This window comes from Gymnodraco acuticeps, unplaced genomic scaffold (assembly GCF_902827175.1).
Source record: "Gymnodraco acuticeps unplaced genomic scaffold, fGymAcu1.1, whole genome shotgun sequence".
Taxonomy (NCBI): Eukaryota; Metazoa; Chordata; class Actinopteri; order Perciformes; family Bathydraconidae; genus Gymnodraco; species Gymnodraco acuticeps.
The window spans coordinates 34,578-60,511 of NW_022990026.1; the positions used below are offsets into that span (position 1 = coordinate 34,578).

Here is a 25,934-nt window from a genome sequence, read left to right on the forward strand (position 1 = left end):
CTTGCTGCTGAGGAAGGTTGTGACTTGCTGCTGAGGAGGGTTGTGACTTGCTGCTGAGGAGGGTTGTGACTTGCTGCTGAGGAGGGTTGTAACTTGCTGCTGAGGAGGGTTGTGACTTGCTGCTGAGGAGGGTTGTAACTTGCTGCTGACGAGGGTTGTGACTTTCTGCTGAGGAGGGTTGTGACTTGCTGCTGAGGAGGGTTGTGACTTGCCTGCTGAGGAGGGTTGTGACTTGCTGCTGAGGAGGGTTGTAACTTGCTGCTGAGGAGGGTTGTGACTTGCTGCTGAGGAGGGTTGTAACTTTCTGCTGAGGAGGGTTGTGACTTGCTGCTGAGGAGGGTTGTAACTTTCTGCTGAGGAGGGTTGTGACTTGCTGCTGAGGAGGGTTGTAACTTGCTGCTGAGGAGGGTTGTGACTTGCTGCTGAGGAGGGTTGTAACTTGCTGCTGAGGAGGGTTGTGACTTGCTGCTGAGGAGGGTTGTGACTTACTGCTGAGGAGGGTTGTGACTTGCTGCTGAGGAGGGTTGTAACTTGCTGCTGAGGAGGGTTGTACTTGCTGCTGAGGAGGGTTGTGACTTGCTGCTGAGGAGGGTTGTGACTTGCTGCTGAGGAGGGTTGTGACTTGCTGCTGAGGAGGGTTGTGACTTGCTGCTGAGGAGGGTTGTGACTTGCTGCTGAGGAGGGTTTGTAACTTGCTGCTGAGGAGGGTTGTGACTTGCTGCTGAGGAGGGTTGTGACTTGCTGCTGAGGAGGGTTGTAACTTGCTGCTGAGGAGGGTTGTGACTTGCTGCTGAGGAGGGTTGTGACTTGCTGCTGAGGAGGGTTGTGACTTGCTGCTGAGGAGGGTTGTGACTTGCTGCTGAGGAGGGTTGTGACTTGCTGCTGAGGAGGGTTGTGACTTGCTGCTGAGGAGGGTTGTGACTTGCTGCTGAGTTTCAGCTCCACTGGACAAATGGACTGTTGATTACGTAGCTTGCGATGTAAACACTGAGTGGAGGGGCGCTTCTTTACTTTACTTAAATCCAGTACAGTGGCCCTATGTGTGAGGAGGACCAGGATGTGCGGGGGTGCTGGCGGAGGTGTAGATTCCACTGTGCAGTCATTGTGGAGACTTTGACTTTGAGTTTGATGGTGTTTGGATTCCAGACCTTATTCTCCCTACCTGACATGTAGCACAAACTAGAAACACTTCAGAGTTGACTCAAAGCACTCACCTCTAAGACTAAGGCGGACACACACTCTCCTCAAAGGTGTGATTATTGCAGAGCTGTTGTGTTGGATTACAGCAGGGTTGTACAGGTGTTCCTTTTTTAACGTCCACCCGCTGTCCCTACATGCAACGTGCATTGTACACATTAGTGATAAACTTCATCATACTAATGCCTGCTCTCTGTGTGTCAATAATTGTCCTTCAGGAACAATCGTCCCCCACTCTCCTCTGTCCCTTGGTCCTTCCTTTTACCCGTGCTCCTTATTCCTTAGTATTTTTTGCTTGACACTGTGAATGTAGAACAAGATGAAGCCATAATCCTTGACGTGCCACCAGTCACATTCTGTACAGCATATACTCTGATATTTTCTATGTACAACGTCAGAGTTCAAAGCATTCCAAAAAAAGTGTGCTGGGTGTTGGGGCAGAGATGGCGAGTTGAGTGTCTGGATGAGGAAGAGCTGTGAGAAAGGCTTGGGGGGGTGGGGGTCCTGTAGAGTAGGTCCTATCAGAATGTCAGAGTAGAACCCTTCGTCAGTAGAACAGGGGCTCCGTAGTAAGAAAGGTTTGAGGAGGCGAGGGCCTTCAGAGGTTACAGTCTGAAGGAAGAGTCTGAGCAGCAGGTCAGTTCAGCTGATCCTCGTACTGCTTCCGGAAACAGTCTCCAGCAGGGAAAAACTCCCAGCAGCGCTCCTGGTACATCTTCCATACGTAAGACTCCTTCAGGACACACACATGGGAGGAGGTCAGAAAGAACAGTGTTGGAAGAAGTACTCCGATACTTAACTTGAGTTAAAGTACAAATACTATGGTCTTAAATAGTATAAGTACTAAGTCCTTATTTCAGAATGTTACTTAAGTAAATGTACAGAGCATCAAAATGTACTTAAAGTACAAATAGAATGACCTATTTCAGAATGAATATAGTATTAACAGATACATGTAACTAAAGTATTACAATTAAAAACACTAATTTTGCAGAATGGATTTTTTCTAATTATTATATTGTTTTTCTTATTTCCCTGTTTTTATACATAAGGGCATTTTAGTGCTGTAGTTGGTCCAGTGGACCAGCGCAGATCAGTAGCACAGTACTGCATTATACCATCAGTATATCATGTCTCATATAATGTGTTTTTATTTGTACAAAGTAACTAGTAACTATGTGTAGTGGAGTAGAAGTATAAAGTAGCATTAAACATAAATACTCTTTTGACCTATTTGTATTTGACTTAAGTACAATACTTGAGTAAATGACTTTAGTTACTTTCCACCCCTGGGAAAGAGTACCATTATACATAATGTCAGCTGCTGAGGTTAGTAAAGCAGAGTGAGCTTCAAACACTGAGCCATTAAAGGTCCTCAGTATGCTTCAAGCTAACTGTGGAACATGTTTTGTGTGTACCACATGGCAACACTGATCCATATCAGCGTAGTTCAGTTTGGAGCTGAGCTTTACTAACCACATCACAGTCATGTGTGTTCACTGAGAGCAGTGGAGAAGAAGCTGCTTTACCTGGCCAGTGTGCTCTGTTTCATCTTTGTTGATGAGATACATCACAAAGAATCTGAAACACACACACACACACACACACACACACACACGCACACACGCGCACACACACACACACACACACACACACCACACACACACACACACACACACACACACACACACACACACACACACACACACACATACACACACATTAGAAAAACATATTCACTGACAATATTATTCCTCACATGCAAAAACACACAACAAACATAGGATCCAAAAATCTAACATGTGGGGAAGATAAGGTAGTAAGTGGACAGAGGCTGGGCATGTATGTGTCATCACTTTAAAATGTTAAATACAATTGAAGCAGGGACCAATGGAAACCCAGCATTTGTTTAGTCTTCCAATCAGGGGTGATCCATAAGGCAGTTATAATGATGTTATAGGTACACACACACACACACACACACACACACACACACACACACACACACACACACACACACACACACACACACACACACACACACACACACACACACACACACACACACACACACACAGTCCAGATGTACTCACAGGTAGTTGGCTAGGTTGTGCTCCTGTAGCGTGTGCGTTTCAAAGCCATGTGGCACTGTGTCAAAGTAGTCATTACCTATCCCACAGATAAAACATTTGGTCTGGAAGAGAAACATTGTTAGGTGATTATCATTAATAAAAACGTTTACATGCCACTCTTTAGTTGTGACCTCCTTTATAGTGCACTGATTTCAAATGTAAAGAGTAAGTAAGTGTGTCTTTTCACCTCCATGTCTTCTTTCACTTGTTCCTGCTGGTCCCTCAGCTCACCAAAAGCATCGATGATCAACCCTAGAGGATCAGAACAAAGACCGTGTACACGTTAATTACCTGGACAACCACCCTTTGTTTTGTTCAATGGACTAGTTCTGTTTTATTATTGGATATGTATACTGAAAAGTCATGCTCGCAGATTTTCGTATAATATGTCATTTGTCAACCTCTACAAAACAAGACTATACATTTTGGATGTATTGGAAATACATTGAATATGCAGGGAGCGTGATGTCAGGCTGTCATCTGTCATTTTTTCTTTTTTAAATGCTTGTAAAAAATATTGTTTTCTAAATATTGGCAACAATACACTGGTTTGCCCCAAAATAATGATTACAATTAATTATATATGTTTTAAAGTTAGTGATTTAATTATAGTTAAATGACCAAAGAAATAAGAAATGTGTTGCCCTTTTTATGTTCTGGTTTTGATCTCTTTCTGATTACTATAAGAAATCTATATGTGTGTTGTGTGTGTGTATGTGTGTGTGTGTGTGTGTGTGTGTGTGTGTGGTGTGTGTGTGTGTGTGTGTATGTGTGTGTGGGTGGTGTGTGTGTGTGTGTGTGTGTGTGTGTGTGTGTGTGTGTGTGTGTGGTGTGTGTGTGTGTGTGTGTGTGTGTATGTGTGTGTGGGTGGTGTGTGTGTGTGTGTGTGTGTGTGTGTGTGTGTGTGTGTGTGTGTGTGTGTGTGTGTGTGTGTGTGTGTGTGTGTGTGTGTGTGTGTGTGTGTTGCATCTCTCACCCTGGATGATGGCCAGCAGGATGACGATGACGAAGAAGAAGAAGGTGATGTCAAAGATGATGCGATAGATCTCATACTCGTCTCCTGCTGGGTCCTCAATCTGGTCTCCGATGCCACCCCCTGCTCTCACGCCTACATACATGTGGAACATGTAGCACTGCAAGAGGCGAGACACACAGGGAAACAGGAGCTTTACAATGACATATTGCATTCAAATCTGCACCCCTATTTGTTATTTCTCACTTAATTACAGTAATATTAAAACACATATAAATATTATTTGCAGGTCTGGATGGAACTATTAAATATTAAATAACCCACTGATTATTTTTCATTTAGTTTCAGTAAAAAATAATATGAATAATATCTCTAATAGTCAGTAGCTTTGCGCAGCTAGCCTTTTAACATCCAGTATTTATTGTGGAGTAGCTCAGAATGTCACAAGGCTAAAACTAATGGTTTGTGTCCCATTATCACTCAATCATAATAGAACAAAAAGAGAATGAGTGTGTGTTAATGGTAAACTGGGCAGAGACAGGCTTAGGTTAAACAGACTGCTGTGATTAAGAGATCATCTCAGATCCTCTCATCCTGCTCAATGTGTTATTGTAAGGGATTTATTCACACTCAGGGGGGCTGCCCGGGGGCCGTGGCCCTTCATCATCTTCACTCCATCCCACTAAGCCCCTGTCACCATACTGTAGACCCGGTAGAGCCGCCCCCCCCCCCACCCCGCAGCCCCTTAATAGGAAACAGAAGCGCTCTATGGAATGCTATGGGTGACTGACTATAAGGGATTAGAGTGTGTGTGTCCAGAAATGTCCGGGCGACAGAAGGCCCCCCCCCCCCACCCTCAGAACACACACACACCATAGAGCCCTTATATAGTGTTTCTTTCAGATGGTTGGTACAGCCTCATCACATTTATTCTGTCTCCACCTGTTTCTTCCTCCATCACTGAATGTGCTCCTACATATTTGATTTATATTACAAATGTTTACTACGCATTAAAGGCACATAGTACAGACTCCACCTAAGCTTGAAAGCTTAAAGATGCCATATTATGTTCATCTTCAGGTTCATATTACTATTGTGTCTTTACTGTGACATGTCTCCATGCATGCAGAGCAAAAGACAGAAATATTGACAGGTCAACCCTGCGTAGAGACATAAAAAGGAAGGAGGAAAGGAAGTGAAAACAGGAGGTACAGAGGAACAGCAGAGGAAAGAGGGTCTTCACACAGGAGAGAGAAGGGGCTTCAGACCAGATCAAAAAACTGCTGACACGTTCCACTTCCATGGCCTTACTCCAAAGAAATGCTGTGAACTGGCTTTGAATTACAGACAGAAACAACATTCCTGTACCACACAACTCAGGTTTAAACTTCAATTGGTCAATTGACCCCCAGATGGCTCAATGTATCCCTTGACTCAGATCAACGTGTCTTTGAAAAGTCATATTTGAATGGCCCTTGGTGATAGATGCATTATTATCATGTTGGTTGACAGAAGACATCCTGAAGGGAAGGTTGTTGTTGTTGTTGTCATATTGTCTAATTCTTCCCCTACTGTCACTCCACCATGGCCTGCAGCATGAAGTGAACTTCATTATCACTTTTCTAGACCGCAAATGGAAATGGAGTTCAGTGAATTCTTGTCCAATCAACTTCAATCATTGATCTATATTAGTTCAATGGTAAAACCAAATTAGGTCAAATCGATTAAGTTGAGTCTCTTTCTCTATCAAATATCTTCTTTTGTAACCTTAGAGAGCAGGTTATCCACTCCATCTTGATATGTTCCAGATTCTTCGAGTCATTAAACGATATGTGGTTGGGTTCACTAATGTCACGCTACAGATGCTTGGAACCGACAAAAAAGAGCATTTAATCTTACAGCAGCTCAGCTGCACCGCACGCAGAGTCTGGGGGGGAACACTGTCAGAATCAAAGCTCTGACCCATGACTCTCTCTCCATAAATGGAGCTGGACCCTCTTTACTGACAGGCTTCTCAGGACGCTTTCAATGAGACAGGCTTTACTGATATTAGCACCAGAACAGCAGTGAGCCACTGCCCAGAGAAAAAGAGACTGAGGAGCAGAGAAGGAGGGGTGTGCAGGTTTTAGTTCAGATCATTTGCTTGAGAAGTCCTCAGCATAGAATGGGAGGGATGAAGCCCTCTGTAATGGTCACACATGCAGAGCACACAGCACACAGTGACATGTGTTCTCTGCTTTTAACCCATCCTAGCACCAGGAGTCTAGTACTAGGAGCAGTGGGCAGCTATTGCACATCGCCCAGGGAGCAATGGGAGTGGGGGGGAGGGGTGTACAACATGTACCTGTAGCAGCTTGCAGTATCAGTCCTTCACATCTGGCACAGTGCAACTTACATTTAACTGATACTCTGTGAAACACAGCATACTGTAAATCAACTCACGATTCATCCATTTCAAGATCCTCCATTAAATGTGAGTTAACCTTATTCTTAGTACTCACTCTCCCAGGTATACGTTCCTTTCCCCAGGACAATCAAATCAATTAAAGCCAGATTTTAAATCCCTGAAAGTTCATGAATAAATCACATGTGATGAATGCTTAGTGACATTTTATCAATATCATTTTATTTGAACATTTCTCATTGAACATTTCCCCCAAAAATAACCTTTTGGACTAAGCAGGGTGTTGTAAAAAAAACAACGTGTTCAATATATATAACATGTGGAGGCCTTTTTTTACCTCCAATATTGGTAACCATGTGGGCACTTGAGACAACTCTGCAACACTTTTTTCGTTATTTTATGACTTGTGACATTATTCCTGTGTTGTATTGCTCAAAGGTCTGCTTGGGGTTAACTTTGACAACACATTGTACCTTTATGCTCAGATGCTGCTTTGAGCCACTAACCAGGTCAGCTGTGTTTGCCTTCCAGGAAGTAACACTGCACTGCAGCATCTAAAAGCTGCACCCGTCTCATACTTACTGTCAACATGTCGTCACACTTCATGTCTGGCAGTTCTCCATCTTCACTCTTGTTGTAGAACTTCCGGAAGAAGTTGAAGGCCACTACTGTGTAGAGGTACACCACCACTGCCAACAGCCCCACTGTTAACACCAGCTGCAGGACAGGAGAGGAGTCAGGCTCTGATGCATAACAACACCACATTGTTATCTCCAGGCCAAATATATCACTCATTTCTGTGTACTAAAATGAGTGTGAGATGGCCTTCAGGAAATATGTACGAGATGGTGTATATCATGGTTGATCTGTCTATCAGGACATGGAATTGATTTTTTCTGTGTTGGTGTCATTTAGGGAAGTATAAAAATAATCCTGTGTATAATTTTAGAACAAAAACCTCTCTCTAGCTGCATGGTGGCTGTAACAAACAGACACTTCATCACTCTACTTTGCCTGGGTAAGTTTGGACTGCATATGCCTGTAAGTACTGCAGAAACATTATAAGATTTTATAATTATATCATAATTTAATTTTACAAATCCAAGTTAATTTTATACACATTTTAGTTGAATTCTTAATTTAACTACTAGGGCAGGTTTTGACCAGCTTCACAAGTAAGCTGCAATATCACACTGTACATATTTGAAGTGAATATGTTTGTCATCAGCATATAATGTTGTTTAATATGAAGCCTTAAAATAGTTTCAGGTTCATTTATCTTTTCCCCCTCTGTCTGAAACCAGAGCCCAGTCTGCTCTGATTGGTTATCTGGGTGTATTTGTTGTGATTGGTCAACCTCTTAGAGTTGTACAGCCCCTTAGCGTACAATGTGGCCAATAGAAGCATGAGTGTTATGCAGTGATGTCACTATGTTATGGAAGTAAACAAAGGAGTCGAATGGAAGTGTGGGAGAGAATCTCCCTCTGGAGGGAACACAGGGATTTTAGCCTTTGCAGACCATTTACATGCAGTAGAGAGAGTACTTTCAAAACGTTTTCTGTTATGTTTCTAGACTGTAGAAAAATAGACGAGGGCTGACTATTTCTACTTCAGTATGTATTACTTACAGATGTTGCAGGTGAGTACATGCAGGAACATGTGTGCAGTACTCTTATTTACTAATACTACACTGCAGCTGAGTAGGGATTGGTTTACCTGTTTTCCATTATGTGTAACTGAAGACAGGATGGTGCGTAGCGTCTTGAAGCCCATGGCGATGTCGAGCAGATGGGCAGCGAAGAAGAAGTTGTTATAGTGACCCAGGATGGACATGGTCATATACCAGGCCAGATACAGGAAGGACTGCAGGGAGACACAGGGAAGGTCATGCAATGCTCAATGTGTGACTGAATCCGTTCATAAAAATGTGATATGAAACGACTGTTAATGATCTCAGAATAAGTTATAAACTGGACCAGAACTTATTCTATCTGAGACAACAGTGGGACAATAAAGCAGAAAACAAGCCCTGATTGATGCATATGAATATATGCATGAATATTAATGTCTCGACATTTTTTTCTACACTGAACAAAAATATAAATGCAACACTTTTGTTTTTGCTCCCATTTTTCATGAGATGAACTCAAAGATCTAAAACATTTTCTAAAGACACAAAATAACCATTTCTCTCAAATATTGTTCACAAATCTGAACAAATCTGTGATAGTGAGCACTTCTCCTTTGCCGAGATAATCCATCCCACCTCACAGGTGTGGCATATCAAGATGCTGATTAGACAGCATGATTATTGCACAGGTGTGCCTTAGGCTGGCCACAATAAAAGGCCACTCTAAAATGTTCAGTTTTATCACACAGCACAATGCCACAGATGGCGCAAGTTTTGATGGAGCGTGCAATTGGCATGCTGACAGCAGGAATGTCCACCAGAGCTGTTGCCCGTTAATTGAATGTTCATTTCTCTGCCATAAGCCGTCTCCAAAGGCGTTTCAGAGAATTTGGCAGTACATCCAACCGGCCTCATAACCGCAGACCACGTGTAACCACACCAGCCCAGGACCTCCACATCCAGCATGTTCACCTCCAAGATCGTCTGAGACCAGCCACTCGGACAGCTGCTGCAACAATCGGTTTGCATAACCAAAGAATTTCTGCACAAACTGTCAGAAACCGTCTCAGGGAAGCTCATCTGCATGCTCGTCGTCCTCATCGGGGTCTCGACCTGACTCCGGTTCGTCGTCGTAACCGACTTGAGTGGGCAAATGCTCACATGCGATGGCGTCTGGCACGTTGGAGAGGTGTTCTCTTCACGGATGAATCCCGGTTTTCACTGTTCAGGGCAGATGGCAGACAGCGTGTGTGGCGTCGTGTGGGTGAGCGGTTTTCTGATGTCAATGTTGTGAATCGAGTGGCCCATGGTGGTGGTGGGGTTATGGTATGGGCAGGCGTATGTTATGGACGACGAACACAGGTGCATTTTATTGATGGCATTGTGAATGCACAGAGATACCGTGACGAGATCCTGAGGCCCATTGTTGTGCCATTCATCCACGACCATCACCTCATGTTGCAGCATGATAATGCACGGCCCCATGTTGCAAGGATCTGTACACAATTCCTGGAGGCTGAAAACATCCCAGTTATTGCATGGCCAGCATACTCACTAGGGCTGTGCAATTTAATCGATCCTGCGATATATATCGATATTTTGTTTCCCGAGAAAGTATCGATATTTCAGCCGCGGGTATCGATACATTAAGTCCCATTCAAATCCCCCGTCTTCCGCCTGGCACTCTGCTCGCTGCCCATTCCCCCCGTTCGCTTTGCATGAAGAGTGATTACGTCAGCCAGCCGAGCCGCTAGTGTCGCTGTAGAGCATTTCTAGATACACAGACGCCGGTGTCTTCTTCTCGCAGTGAGTGCGAAGTAGTTCAGGAGAATGGCGGCAAACATTAACCCAGCACCTTCGTGCTTAAAAGCAGATGTGTGGGAGCACTTCGGCTTTAAAAAGAAGAAGGAAAGCGACAATTTAGATAAAACTATGGCGGTTTGCAAGCTGTGTCACACAAACGTGAAATACTCTGGAAATACCACTAACCTACGAACCCACCTACAACGTCACCACCCGGACAAGGTAATGCTAACTGAGGAACTCAAGAAGCTGCGGCCGCGGCGTGACCCAAAACAAACCGTGCTGGACAGCGATGGCGGTTGTTACCACAAGTTCCCATCTACTTCACCAAGGTCGCAGAAGATTACAGAGTCCATTGCCTACTTTATTTGTCAGGATTTGAGACCTTATTCCGTGGTGGAAAACATAGGCTTTCGGCGCATGGTGAACGCGATGGAGCCCCGCTATCCTGTTCCAACCCGCCAACACCTCACCAAGGTTTGCGTTCCCAGGCTGTATGCTCAGACAAAGGCACACGTCAAAGCCTCCCTGGGCAAAGCGGAGAGAGTTGCCCTGATGTGTGACGGGTGGACCTCGCGAACAACTGAAGCATATGTCACCATCACGGCACACTTTATTAACGAGGAATGGGAGCTTGTTACGTATGTATTACAAACCAGGGACATGCCCGAGAGCCACGCCGGACACAACCTGGCAGAACATCTAAGAAAGGCCCTCGCTGAGTGGGAAATCACAGAAAAGGATCCAGTAATTGTCACTGACAACGCGTCAAATATGACAATAGGAGCTGAGGAGGCAGCGTTCACACTTCACGTCAAACGCTACGCACACACCCTAAATCTGGCTGCACAACGTGCCCTCAAAATCACAGCAGTCGCACGCCTGTTGGGAAGAGTGAGACGCATTGTGAACTTCTTCAGACGAAGCACCACAGCCAACCACATGCTGAAAGAGAAACAGAGGCTTCTACAACTACCAGAGCACAAGCTGATGACGGACGTGGTTACAAGGTTTGTGCGTAGTTACTTTTCAATTGTTTATTTTGTTTTTATTACTAATTTATTTTGTCATTAATAAATAAATTTAAATAAATCTATAAATAAAGTTTCTTACTTGTATTTAACTACAGGTGGAACAGTGCACACGACATGCTGGAAAGATTCCTTGAGCAACAACCGGCCATCTGTGCAGCCCTGCTCTCGAGTGAGGTGAGGAAGACCGAGAAGGATCTGTGCACACTGACTGAGTCAGACGTGACAACAGCTGAAGAAGTAGTCAGCGCGCTGAAGCCCATGAAGGAGGCTACACAGTACGTGTCCAAGGAGAAGACCCCACGCTGTCAGTCATCGCACCCCTCCAGGACACACTGATCAATGGACTGAAACCGATCGAAGGTGAATCTGCAGTCATAAAAGAGATGAAGGCTGCCATGTCTGTGGATCTTCAGAAGAGGTACATCGACCTCAAGGCAACTCTCCATGCATGTTCAGCAATGGATCCAAGATTCAAAAGTCTTCCCTTCCTGACTGAGAACCAAAGACAGGAAGTTTATGATGGACTGATTGCAGAGGCTCAGGATCAGCCAATGCCATCAGAGGTAAGGCAATGATGGTACTGCTAGGTTTAACCCTTGGCCTTGTATCCTATGTAACATCTCCTGGTGAGAGTAAGCATAGGCCTAAATAATACATTGTTCAAAGTTTAAAAGGCAAATCCTACAACATTAACTGTTTAAAATGCATAAATATTAAATTGTTTAAAAAGCATAAATCCTACAACGTTAACCGTTTAAAATGCATAAATATTAAATTGTTTAAAAAGCATAAATACTATAATGTTAACAGTTTTAAAGGCATAGATTTTAAATACACTAATTAAAAGATTTATTACAGTGAAAGCTCATGAATTTCATTTCATGTTGACCTATTTCATTTAGTTGTCACTTTGGAGTGTGGTCGAAGAGGGCACAGGAAAATGTAATGGTAGCGCTGATGATGAGGGGATGGCATCCGAAGAAGAGACTGTAGATGATAGTGTGTGATTCAAGGAAGGAGAGAGCAGTCAAGGTCAGTATCACCCATTGTTATCCAGTGAAGCACACTGTGTTGTCTGAACCTCTGAGTAGGAATTATGGAATGTGATTAACTATAAATAATGTGTTTTTGTTTTTATTGTTTATTTATTTGAAGGTCAGCATCCTCCACCCAGGAATCCAAAGCCGGCTTGTCCACTGGCTGCCCTTCTTGGTGGTGAACGATACGGTGGTGGAGCACAACCCAAGACAAATACCCAAGAGAACCAGGCCAAGGAGCAGATGACCCGCTACAAGGAGGCAGATCTCTTGGAAGTTGGACTGGTCTGGTGGAAGGAGCACCAGTATGAGTATCCACTCTTGTCACACCTTGCTAAAAGGTACCTGTGCATCCCTGGCACTAGTGTCTCCTCGGAGAGGGTCTTCTCTCCCGCCGGAGATATCGTCACTGCTCAGAGAAGTGCACTTCTCCCAGACCACGTTGATCAGATTATATTCCTGAACAAAAATCTGAAGTGAATGTAGATGCAGTTATGTAGAGAGGAGCCTTTCTGTTTAGTGTTTTTGGCTTAAATGTTACTCCTTTGGACTTGAATTATTGGCAGGTACATTTTACATTAAATGTTGTTCTTAGTGACTTGAATTATTGGCTACCTCATATTCTGTGTTAAGCTAAAAATGATGTAAAAGAATCTGTTCAGAACAGGCCACCTGCTGCACCTTTTAATTGTCCATTGTGATACTGCACTTTATGTACTTACGTTTCAAAGGCTTGTAAGCTACAGTTTGCACTGTTTCAATAAATGAAACTAATTTTCTCACCACATCTTTTGATTCATTTTGTCCAGCATTTGCAAGCTGTAGACTCTGTCTTGTCAGAGCCATATATTGTATAATTGATGCTTTCAGTTTTCAGTTGAATTAATTCAATCCAAGTCAATGGAACACTCACAAGATGTCACCAAAATCACACTGTCCCTTTCAAATCTTTCAGAAAATGATGTAAGTGTATCGAATTGTATCGTATCGTTGGCTGAATATCGTGTATCGTATCGTGAGATTAGTGTATCGCTACAGCCCTAATACTCACCGGACATGTCACCCATTGAGCATGTTTGGGATGCTCTGGATCGGCGTATACGACAGCGTGTTCCAGTTCCTGCCAATATCCAGCAACTTGGCACAGCCATTGAAGAGGAGTGGACCAACATTCCACAGGCCACAATCAACAACCTGATCAACTCTATGCGAAGGAGATGTGTTGCACTGCGTGAGGCAAATGGTGGTCACACCAGATACTGACTGGTTTTCGGAAGCCCCCAGACCCCCCCAATAAAGCAAAACTGCATGTTTCAGAGTGGCCTTTTATTGTGGCCAGCCTAAGGCACACCTGTGCAATAATCATGCTGTCTAATCAGCATCTTGATATGCCACACCTGTGAGGTGGGATGGATTATCTCGGCAAAGGAGAAGTGCTCACTATCACAGATTTTTTCAGATTTGTGAACAATATTTGAGAGAAATGGTTATTTTGTGTATATAGAAAATGTTTTAGATCTTTGAGTTCATCTCATGAAAAATGGGAGCAAAAACAAAAGTGTTGCATTTATATTTTTGTTCAGTGTAGAAGATGTTCAAAACAATTGTTTTTAAATAATACAGAATAATAGTCTCAATAGTTTTCTTCACTATTTGCTGCTGTCCATGCCGCGACAATAAATACAAAATGTATACAATTTCAACATATTTAACCTATCTGTAAACCACATCAGTGACAGCTGCAACCTTATTCAACTCAATGGAACAAATTATTATTATGGAGTTATGTGGAAAGAAATGTAGTGCAATGTAGTATTAGTGTGCTTAATTTCAATCAGTTTTCTGAGAAACGTAGACCCTGTTATTTGTGAGGGGGAAATTGAGCAGTGCATCCAAATGACGGAGCCAGATTGGGCTGCTAAATGATTTTAGGCCTCAACATACTTACATTGTCTGTGAATACAACCCCCAGCTTCCAGATCTGGTACTTGACATCAATGGAGTTCAGCCTGAACAGAGGAGAAGAAATGTGATACCATTTATTACTGATTGACAGGCGCCATCTTACCTTAAAGAACTCATTATACCCTACTGTCCTACTAGGGCATTGCGTTCCAAGAATGCAGGGTTGTTGGTTGTTCCTAGAGTCTCTAAAAGTACAATGGGAGCCAGAGCCTTTTCTTATCAAGCTCCACATTTGTGGAATCAGCTTCCAGTTTGTGTTCGGGCGGCAGACACCCTATCCGTTTTTAAGAGTGCGCTTAAGACCTTCCTTTTTGATAAAGCTTATAGTTAGGGCTGATTAGATTCAGCCCCTAGTTTTGCTGATATAGGCTTAGTTTGTCGGGGGACATCTTACTTCTTCCTTCTCTCTGCCTATACCTGTGTACTCTCATGTTCCGATTAACCCAGCTTCCCCAAATGTCTTTTTTTTTGGTGTCTATATACGCCGGGATCCGGAGTCATGGATTATCCTGAGTCCTGGGTCCTGAGTGCTGATCTGAGTCCTGGACTTCGAGTCGTGGCTGAACCTGTCTCTGCGGTCCTGCCTGACTCTCACCATACTGCTTCCCTGATGGCTTCCACAGGATTGTTGACATCCTCGTGGATTCATCTTCTTATTATACACACATGCATTTCCAAACATTTGGACTACCTATGTTGCAAACGTTTTATCTTTTCAATTTACACACGGCATCTATTGCACGTCTGTCCGTCCTGGGAGAGGGATCCCTCCTCTGTTGCTCTCCCTGAGGTTTCTACCATTCTCCCCTTTAAACTGTGGGTTTTCTCTGGAAGTTTATCCTTGTACGATGTGAGGGTCTAAGGACAGAGGGTCTAAGGACAGAGGGTGTCGTATTGTCATACTGATATTCTGTACAAACTGTGAAGTCCACTGAGACATATGTAACATTTGTGATATTGGGCTATATAAATGAACATTGATTCATACTTACACTTAAGTACAAGCCAAAGTTTTTTCTCCACTACATTTGTTCTCAAACATGCCAAGTTACTTTGCAGATTGAGATTACTATTACAACATTATGATCAAATGTACTTTTATGGCTTGAGAATTCAGCATGCATGCATCAATAATTATGGTCGAGTGATAATACATTATATATTAACCCAAAAAAGTTATTCTGAATTATGATAACTTTCACTGTTGGTACTATAACTTTAACTGATGTTTTGCTTATGTTATGTTGCATTGCTGCTGTACATCTTGTAAACTGTAAAGCCCCTGTCACACTGTCCTGAAATTGACACCCGATGGACACACGAATATGGAATTGTGAATTTCGCACGAAGATGGCCCCGAACCACACACTAAGGCAACATTTACATTACATTTAAGACATACAACTGCAATGAAAGTACCAAAAACAATTATGTTAGAGTACTATGATACTGTACTGATATCTTCAGACTTTATTCTTTACTTTATCCGTCTTTATATGTAGAAGATATTACGTTTTCTCCGTAATGTTGTTTCCATAACAACAACAACTTCCTGTCAACTGTCCTTCAAAATAATATATTATATCCTTTTTAGTTTCACAGAACACAAATTGGGTTATTTACATAATATGTTTGCATGATTTTGTTGTGCAATAAAACAACCCGATGGACACACGATAAAGGAAATGTTCAAATTCAGCTGTGATCGTAGCAACATCGGGCCATTCGTGAGGGCATCTTAAGCCTTCGTATGACCGCCGGTGGAGTTTCTCAGGCTCCGGCAGCAACTTCGTGAGCGGTGGCAAAATCTTTGGCATGCCAAAAAATAGCCGAAGGACCTTGCGAAGGTTCATTTTCGTGCTGAATTCGTGTGTCAATTTTGCCCTTCGTAAGGCCATCGTGAGGGCATCTTGTTATCATCGGTGCCATCGGGCATTCGCCTCGATCAGAGTGAGGGCGAATGCACCGATGATAACACGAAGATGACACGATTTGACAAGATGCCCTCACGAGTGCCTTACGAAGTTGCCGCTCACGAAGTTGCTGCCGGAGCCTGAGAAACTCCACCGGCGGTCATACGATGGCTTAGATGCCCTCACGAATGGCCCGATGTTGCTACGATCACAGCCGAATTTGAACATTTCCTTTATCGTGTGTGGTTCGGGGCCATCTTCGTGCGAAATTCACAATTCCATATTCGTGTGTCCATCGGGTGTCAATTTCGGGACAGTGTGACAGGGGCTTAAGGGAAACAAGTGCTGGACTTATAATAATAATAATAATAATAATAATCCTTATATTTATTATAGCGCTTTATCAAAGACTCTCAAAGCGCTTTACAAATACACATTACACATACAGATCATACATGTAATGGTCATCTACTGAATGGCTCAGGACATCTAAACATGTTATTTGAACAAAGACCATCACATTGGCATTCACACACACACACACACACACACACACACACACACACACACACACACACACACACACACACACACACACACACACACACACACACACACACACACACACACACACCACACACACACACACACACACACACACACACACACACACACACACACACACACACACACACACACACACACACACACACACACACACACATTTTATTGCATATAGTTGAGTTTTGACAGCATCCATCAAACTAGATTTTTTGCCTTAATGGTCTGTTTTCTAATATTTCTGTGTTTCTGAACCACGTCTGTGTCTGCATATAATGTTCGCAGTATACTCACACAGCAGCCAGGGAGCTGTCTCTGCGGGGCTTTCTCTTCTTGTGTGAGTCGCTGAAGTCCAGAGCAGCCTTGTCCATCCCCAGCAGCTCACTGATGCGGTCGTGGCCGTAGAACTCTCCATATTTATCCATCACCTGGGGAGCAGCTGGGCTTATTAAAGAAACACTTTCCAGTGGAAGCACATCTCAAATACAGTAGATTATATACATATATTATATATACCCTGGCCAACTTGGGGCCCCAAGCGACATTGTGAGATGAGGCACCCCTCCCCACATTTTTTTGGAAACAAAGTAGGCTACTTTCAAATATAATTCCTGTTTATTATTATTATCAACACAATTACTTTTTTACACAGTGAGGTAAATGGTAAATGTGCATGTATGTAGTTCAGTATGCGTTTACAGGTGAATACGTCTGCATTTCCTGCCAAATACTAGCCTCAAAAAGATTACAATATAATTAATGCAAATAAACTACTTCTACTAATAATAATAATCATAATCAAAATCAATTCAATAATATAAATACTATATTATTTTATTATAATATAGTTGTAATATAGTCAAGACAAAACATGCTTATGACATGCTCAAAAACTGATATTTCTTAAATCTGTATTCTAGTTCCCTCTGTCAGCAATGTATCAACAACTACACACACATTTCTATCAGTATTTCTCTGTGTTGTGGTTGACATGATAATGACTGCAGGAGAATCGCTCGAGTTTCACCGCGGCTGCCAGCTGTGTTTACTCGCATCATTCAAACAAGACGCGCTGGCTCGGGAGCTACAACTACAACAAAATGAACATATTTTACCGTGATTAAATTGTAATACACGTTTCTAAATGACGCCGAAGTAACAACATACTGATACCGGTTAGTAAAAACCAAGCGGCAAACTCTGGGGAAGAGCCGGGACGCCAATACGGAAGTGCCACACACTGCAGTTCATATATTGGCCGATAAGGACTGACTGCAGAAAGGAGCAATTTCCATAGACCCCCATGTTAAAATGCCCAACTTTACAGCATAAAAAAACATGTTTCTACTAGGGCTGTCAAACGATTACATTTTTTGATCAGATTAATTACAGCTTACAAATTAATTAATCATGATTAATCACCATTCGAACTATGTCCAAAATATGCCATTTCTTTATGTATATTGTTGTGGGAATGGAAAGATAAATGAAAGAAGGCGGATATATCCATATAACATTTTCTGCGTGTCAAAATGAAAGACAGCCCACACACCTATCAATCATCAAACCGTGGGGTGTTAATTCATTACGTGTTGATTTCTATCAACGGGGGAGTACTTCAGGAAAGTCGACAGGGAGTACTTCGTGACCACAGAGTGTGAACGTTGTGATCAGCTGTTTTAGCGCAGTTCTCCAGTGAAGGGGGGGGAGTCTCCCTCCGCAGCCGGTTGGCGTCGTTTTGGCACAATTCCGTTGTACAGACCGACGTTAACAGCAGCCCTGTCTGTGCACTCGGAGACCGACTCTGTCGTCCGGTGATCTAATCGCCTTCTGGAATAGCTTCACAAGTACGTCGGTACGCAAATGCGCGTTGTGACACAAGTGACAATACGCATTTCAGATTACGCACATAACCTGCGTACCAGTTATGTGCACCCCTGTACTACAGCAAAAGTATTCTCCGTCGGGACTTCCTGCAACAACACCACGCCGTTATCTTGATTCTGATTGGCCAGAAGACATTATCAAAGATGTTCTATTGAGAAGACGATCACTACGTGACCTTTATTTTGCTTACTTTAACATCATTTTTCATGTTGGGGCTAAGCCATTTCTTGGTATGAGTGTAGCCTACCCCAGCCATACCCTGGCGCTGCCACTGGTGGGATGTATGGGGTGGGCCATTCTGCACATGCGTTAAATGCGTTAAATATTTTAACGCAATTAATTCAAAAAATTAATTACCGCTGTTAACGTGATAATTTTGATAGCATTAGTTTCTACCCATGGATGCAATACATATTATTATGAATATAGTTAGATTCCACCTTCATGATTATGGATCTGTGAGTGAATTGTTTTCTAACACGACCCTTTTATTTATATTAGGTCTTAAAGTTTTTGCATAAATTAGGGCGTGGTCACATTGAGTGACGGCTCTGTCAAGTGACTGCTGCTGCTAGCTTATTGTCTATCTGCTACCTGCTCCGTGAAGCTAGCTACAGGGACTCTGCCTGCTCAGTTCATCCAGGAAACACAACTTGAAGCCGGCCGTGGTTGTTTGTTCTTCATGCTTATATATCGGACTATTGTGACTCGCTCTGCGGTTAAAACAGACGGTGCATGAATGCGGTTTTGCGGTAAGTGAAATTTGAGTACTTTATTTATGTGTTAATGATTTTAATCAGCTACGTAATGAATGTTAAGGCTTGGGTTAGCGTGTAAGCGAGTGGTAGCTACATCGATGCTAACGATGCTAATCGTAGCCTCCAAGTTAAAATCATAGACTGTATATATAAAGGTTAAAACGAAATAGACAAGTGTTAAGCGGGATAATACTGTAGAACAAACGGCTTCTGTTTGAGGTTGATAAAATAAGGTCATCCTTGTAACTTAGAGAGATATTTTATTATGTAGGTAGGAACTGTATGCATCGCTAAGGTGAATTTAAATTGGCTATGCTCAAGTATGTAGACAAGCTAATGTCGAAGTAGTGTATGGGAAATCAACCTCACAATAAGATGTGTGTATATTACAAATAATAATGTCATATTTCAAGATGATTACTTAGATATTACAATATGGTTGGTTGAGCTGGAGTTCATTATTGAGCTTACACGTTAACGTCACAGTCATCTGAAGAACGAACCCAAACCTTGTTGTTTGTATTAATTTCATTACCAAATTGGTATCAAATAAACAGTAAGCATTGGTAACACAACTTCCAAAGTTACAGTAAAATAAAAAGGACCCTGATACACATGAATACACAATCCAACATGTTCAACAGAAGATAATAAGTTATATTGTTTGTACACATGGTACTTTACATATATTATATATCTGTTTGTTTAAGGTGTCCAGGTGATGCAGACAGGATGTACCAGAGAGTGAGAGACAGAACTGGACTCCTCACAGCAGTGAACTTCAGCACAGGTACAAAGACTCTTTTTTTCATACTGTACAACAGGGGTCGGCAACAGGCGGACCGCGGTCCGGATCCGGACCCAGACGCCGACCTATACGGACCCGGAGCTATAATCAATACATTAATAGGGGATTTTTCGGCTCCTCCCGCTTTATTAACGCTGATTTGGGTGACTTGTGTAATTCGTGGAGAACCGAAGAGTTTTCGTTTTGGGGGTGGGGGGGGGAGTCCGTCCGTCAGTCCGACTGACGGACAACTTCTCACTTCAAAAAAGAAGAAGAAATCTAGACGCAAAAATAATTAAACAAGCGAGTACCTGTTTTTCCTGGCCAAGGACAGGTTCATTGAACACAACACGAGCGTAACGTGTCTTCACGTGGTATATGTCTCGTCTGAAAGGAGTGCTGAGCACCATAACGCCGCTCCAGCCCTTAAAATATTGGGAGCCGTACACATGCCGCAGTGTTTGCGTGGCTGTGTCTTTAGTTGTAAGCACAGTGGCGATCTGTTGTTATTAGCATCTGGTTAGCTAGCTATGCTAACGAATTTAAAGAGCTTTTCTACAACCAGGTGGAAGAGAGCTCTCTCCTGAGAGGCTCAAATAACCTCAGCTCAGTGAGGTTAAGGCACACCTTGATATGATCATTATAGTTATTAATGAGACTAAATGAAAAACAGGTATAAAATACTATATGACAGTAATAAAAAAGTTGTTAAAAATAACAACAATAGAGTTTAAAAGGGGAGTGATTTGAAAAATATCCAAAAAGAAAAATATGCTTACAGTTCTGTTTCATATGGGTGTTGAGAGATGTATCCATAGATCTCTTAATGTTGCTCTCAAAGTGCACCAGATTGATGCTTTTAACTTCAATATTTAAAAAAAATCTTCCTGGGAGATCATGCCCCCAGACCCCCCATACAGGAGGTTAGGCCCCCCCCCCCCCCACTTAAATCATGTTCACATGGATAGGATACTAAATACATTTGCACACATCTTGTGTCCATATCTTTCTGTGTTGGTGGTCATGCCACACCGTGCACATGCATGCATACGTGAGTCATGGTGAGATATCTGGATTAAGAGGTTGCTTTTTCTTTGCACAGCATGAAAGAAAGGCCAAATGAATGGGCTGTGATTTTAGTTTTTTTAAGCAGAGGTTGAGTTCAATAATTTGTACGACCCTCTGAGGATGTTGTAAAAATTGAAAGGAAAAAGGTTCCCCACCCCTGCTGTAAATAATAATAAAAACCCTTGATTTATAACTTAACATCTCTGTCTCCTATTGATCTGAGTATAAAGAATAACAGTTAATTGAAGCATTATAGCACAGGCCTTTGTCAGATGGTTTATTACGCTGTTTTTTTTCTGCTTCGAATAGTTCTCTCTTTTTTCACCATACCTGTGTTTGCATCCCTGAAACCAATGAGCACCTGCATGTGTGTGAGAATAGCCCTGACTCCATTTCAGCACAGATTTACAAACTCCTGGCAGGACAAGCTCCAGCTCAATTCTCACACTGAATTTAAAAAAAGTGAGAGAGGGACTGCAATATAAGAGGGAAAGAAAGAGAAACTTTAAAACTGTTCAATTGTTATGATGTAAAGACTGATATTGTTCTATAATCGTCTGAAACTGTTAAGTCATGATGTGAAACGGTTAACAAAGAAAAAGGGACACTCAAGCTGCTGCTACACTTTATTTTATTTATCTAAAATTAAGCACTTTTAAGATGCACACATTTTCAAAAGCTATTTTATTTATTTTCTCTATTTTATTTGTAAATGCAGCCCGAGAGGAACATTACACATATCCACAGTATTTAAGTAGGCTAATGTTAATTGACAATAAATATTGTTGTTTATGAATTGTACTTTCTTTATTTGATTGGCAGTCAGTTGTTGATTACATGCAGACGTTGATAAAGCTACAGGCTACTTCAATATATAGCACACTAATTCATGAAGCAAGTTAGACATTTACATGTTCCGGACCTTTGCATGGGGAGATTTTCTCTAACTGGACCTCGTTGAATTTTAGTTGAAGACCCCTGCTGTACAAAGAATCAAGAAAGATATTGGTTTAAATAAATGAAGTATTGACTTTAATACACTGATATACATTCCATTAAACAATACTAAATACTAGATCACCTACACATCAGTTAAGTTGAGGGTTTTTTCCATGCAAAAAGTTACATTTAGATATTTAGCAATATGACTTTGTCAGCTTTCTAATTTAATGTATTGAAGGCAAAGATATTTAACACATAGTGAGAACTGCTACTATTTATCTCTCAATATTGTCTGTAAAAAACGTGGTAAAAGTTATTCTTTCAGTGAGACAACAGAGCAAGCTTCTACAGTTGCACTACGTTTTGATAACAGTTACATATTATTTTGATAATAGCATATATTTCAATGTTGATGAACTTCATACTGTTCATTCATAATCTGATTGTCTTTGTAGCTCACTGTTGAAATAAAAAAAACATTACAATTACAAAATAATTATATCTACAGCCCCATAACACACAAACACACCGCTTTCATAAATAACACACTTGTTCTGCAATAATATGTTTTATGTTTCCTGTCATTTTTGTTAGGAAAGGACATGCCTGAAATACACTACATTTTCTCCTTCTCTGAGGGTCAAGAAGAACATCCAAGAGGAACATTAAAAGCTGATGTTATGAGATTTTAAGACCAGTACAGGACATTCACTAAGAAACTACTTTTATTGTGAAAACACAGTCAGCTGATCGAATGCAGCTATTTCCACATCTACACTCCATCAGCTGATTATTTCTATTTGCCTCGCTTTATGAGCTTCACATCACTTGTGCCTTGTACCGCAGAATTTGCAACGTCACAAATAAATGGGGCCAATCTTCAGTCAGATGTGAATGTGTAATCTAACATTTTCAGTAAGAATAATGGACAAAAGGAGTGCAAATACAAATACAATTTATTGAAATGTGAACCAAAAGTTAATCAAAATGTTTTTTAAATATAAAGCACATATGGACAGAAGGTGTAAACCTATTAAATGTATAAGTAAACACATTTAGTCAAATAAAGTGACCGACTAGGCCTGTGCAGTTGGTATCAGCTTTGCCCAGCATGGGCTCCTCCATCAGGCCTGGTCCTCCTAACAGAGGAAAGACCCTCAGTCCTCTCCAAACCAACAGACAGGACGTCCATCACATGGAGGTGTCTCCCTGAAGTCTCTGCAGCTCTCTGGACACCACGCTGTCTCAATCCGTCCACACTGAATATGAGATTGGGAAAATGAAAATAATAAATGCTTTAGACAATATTAAATATAAAGTTGACTGTTGAGTTGCTCAGTTTTTTTAGATTGTCAATACTATTACTGTATAACTAATATATCAGGTTAAGAGGCACCTTCAAATAAAGATTGGTCTTTAAATACATTTTATCTTTTGAATTGTTTGTTGAAAGTCAAGGATCAATAACTGGTACTTAGTTTTAATGATACAGTCTGGTTATTATGCTGTTTGGAGGAGGCCTCACAGGTAAGAGCACTAACTAGCTACCATCACATGTACCTTAGCTTGACTTAAATGTATTAAACGTATAGTTAAGTGATATCAAAATATAAATAACTAATGTCATGCAAACATATTAATATTTGCTTGATTCCAGTGTTGAATTTAGCACAATTGCATACAAACGTTAAGGGGTTTTAAGATTCTGAAGTATTATGTTAAAACTCAATAACTTAGATTATTATTTATAGTTTTGCTTTATAGTTGCATGTCCGCTTACCTTAGAAACGTAAAATGCCACGGCAGTGTGCAGATGGGGAGCATGTTAGCTTAGCTTGGTAGCTTCAGCTAGCTCTGGAACTTCCAGCTTGGTGGCAGCAGGTCCCGCCTCGGCTCCGCCTCTTTACCCTTATTTGGAGCAGGCGGGAGTTGAACTCTGACGTCACTGTCGAGCCGTTAGTGGCCGACTCCGCCTACTAAGGGCTTCTCTGCAACTCTGCAGAATCCTATGGGTGACGTCACGGACCCTACGTCCATTTATATATACAGTCTATGGTAAAAACCATGATGGCTAAGCTAACATTGCATATGCTCATTCCACACTCATAACAACGGCCTACAGACATAAATAAACCAGCGACGGTATTCGCCATGACACAGACAGTCTGTGGTTTGTACTTGTTTAACTTTTGTCCAGTTTCTGAACAGATATGAGGAGCTGTGATCTCTGTGTGCTAACAGCTAACACAGTGATGCAAACACAGGTATGGTGAAAAAAGAGAGAACTATTCGAAGCAGAAAAAAAACAGCGTAATATGCCATCTGACCTGTGCTATAATGCTTCAATTAACTGGCTATTCTTAATAATATACTCAGATCAATAGGAGACAGAGATGTTAAGTTATAAATCAAGGGTTTGTATTATTATTTACAGCAGGGGTGGGGAACCTTTTTCCTTCCAATTTTTACAACATCCTGCGAGGGCCGTATAAATGATTGAACTCAACCTCTGCTTAAAAAAAACTAAAATCACAGCCCATTCATTTGGCCTTTCTTTCATGCTGTGCAAAGAAAAAGCAACCTCTTAATACAGATATCTCACCATGACTCACGTATGCATGCATGTGCACGGTTGTGGCATGACCACCAAAACAGAAAGATATGGACACAAGATGTGTGCAAATGTATTTAGTATCCTATCCATGTGAACATGATTTAAGTGGCGGGGGGGGACCTAACCTCATCTAGGGGGGCCCTCGGGAATATTTTTTTTTAAATATTGAAGTTAAAAGCATCAATCTGGTGCACTTTGAGAGCAACATGAGGAGATCTATGGATACATCTCTCAACACCCATTTGAAACAGAACTGTAAGCAGATTTATCTTTTTGGATATTTTACAAATCACTCCCCTTTTAAACTTTATTCTTGTTAACAACTTTTTTGTTTCTGTCATATAGTATTTTATACCTGTTTTTCATTTAGTCTCTAATGTCTCATTAATAACTATAATGATCATATCAAGGTGTGCCTTAACCTAGGTTAGGGTTAGGGTTAGGGTTAGGGGGGGGGGGGGGGCGCAACAGCGGTAATTAAAGTTTCAAAGTCTCAAAATGGTACAACTACTGTCACAAACTGGATGAATGTGATGTATTGTGTTAAAGGAGGATGAAAGCGTAATTAAGGAGCACTATTGGAGTGGTTTTGATGGTTATTGGACTCAGGATTAATTCATTTGGACAACACAAAGGGATTAAACTGTTTAAAACACATGCTCAAAGTAAGCCGGATTTTGCCGATGTGTTTATGTGGATTCAAAGGTCGTAAATAATCTACAAAATGGAGGAGACCAATCTGATCGGAGCAACTGTGACAAATAATCCAACTGAAACCGGCATTGGACAATGACTATGTTTTAAAAATGCGCTTATCCATACAAGCCCGGTTTGGAGACTTAACGCGCAGAAGAAACATTTCTATTAAAGAAATAATTATACATTTCTGTCTTTTTATGCCTATAATAGCTACTGTACTAACTTGAATTTGTATTCAAATTAATTAATCAATTATTTTTTTTTTTTTATTGTAATGTAGAGACAAGGCTTTTAGTGACAATCATGTATTGCGTTCCAATTATATGTGAAAAAAAAAAAAAAAAATCTAAATATGATATTTGGCCTCAAATCATCTGAGGCCTGGCGCCCCCCCTGCGATCTTTGGCGCCCCCCAGGTTGGGAACCACTGCTCTAGTCTACACTCCTTTCAGACGAGACATAACCATGTGAAGACACGTTACGCTCGTGTTGTGTTCAATGAACCTGTCCTTGGCCAGGAAAAACAGGCA

At 41.6% G+C, this 25,934-nt stretch overlaps 1 protein-coding gene across 12 annotated transcripts in view; it reads right to left on the minus strand.

Annotated features, from left to right (window-relative positions):
* Window positions 1-771: 771 nt before the first annotated feature.
* ryr2a (ryanodine receptor 2a (cardiac)) overlaps window positions 772-25,934 on the minus strand; it is a 332,105-nt gene continuing 306,942 nt past the window's right edge. For 10 of the 12 annotated variants that reach the window (XM_034214890.1, XM_034214888.1, XM_034214889.1 and 7 more), the window contains 9 exons: window positions 16,944-17,077; window positions 14,159-14,219; window positions 8,423-8,569; window positions 7,289-7,423; window positions 4,306-4,462; window positions 3,517-3,581; window positions 3,291-3,391; window positions 2,727-2,778; window positions 772-1,930 (listed from right to left, as the gene is read on the minus strand). In XM_034214890.1, the coding sequence (XP_034070781.1) occupies window positions 1,835-1,930; window positions 2,727-2,778; window positions 3,291-3,391; window positions 3,517-3,581; window positions 4,306-4,462; window positions 7,289-7,423; window positions 8,423-8,569; window positions 14,159-14,219; window positions 16,944-17,077 (948 nt within the window). In that variant the 3' untranslated portion in view covers window positions 772-1,834. The remainder of the gene's footprint in view (window positions 1,931-2,726; window positions 2,779-3,290; window positions 3,392-3,516; window positions 3,582-4,305; window positions 4,463-7,288; window positions 7,424-8,422; window positions 8,570-14,158; window positions 14,220-16,943; window positions 17,078-25,934) is intronic. The other 2 variants (XM_034214895.1, XM_034214891.1) reach the window with 2 other exon arrangements.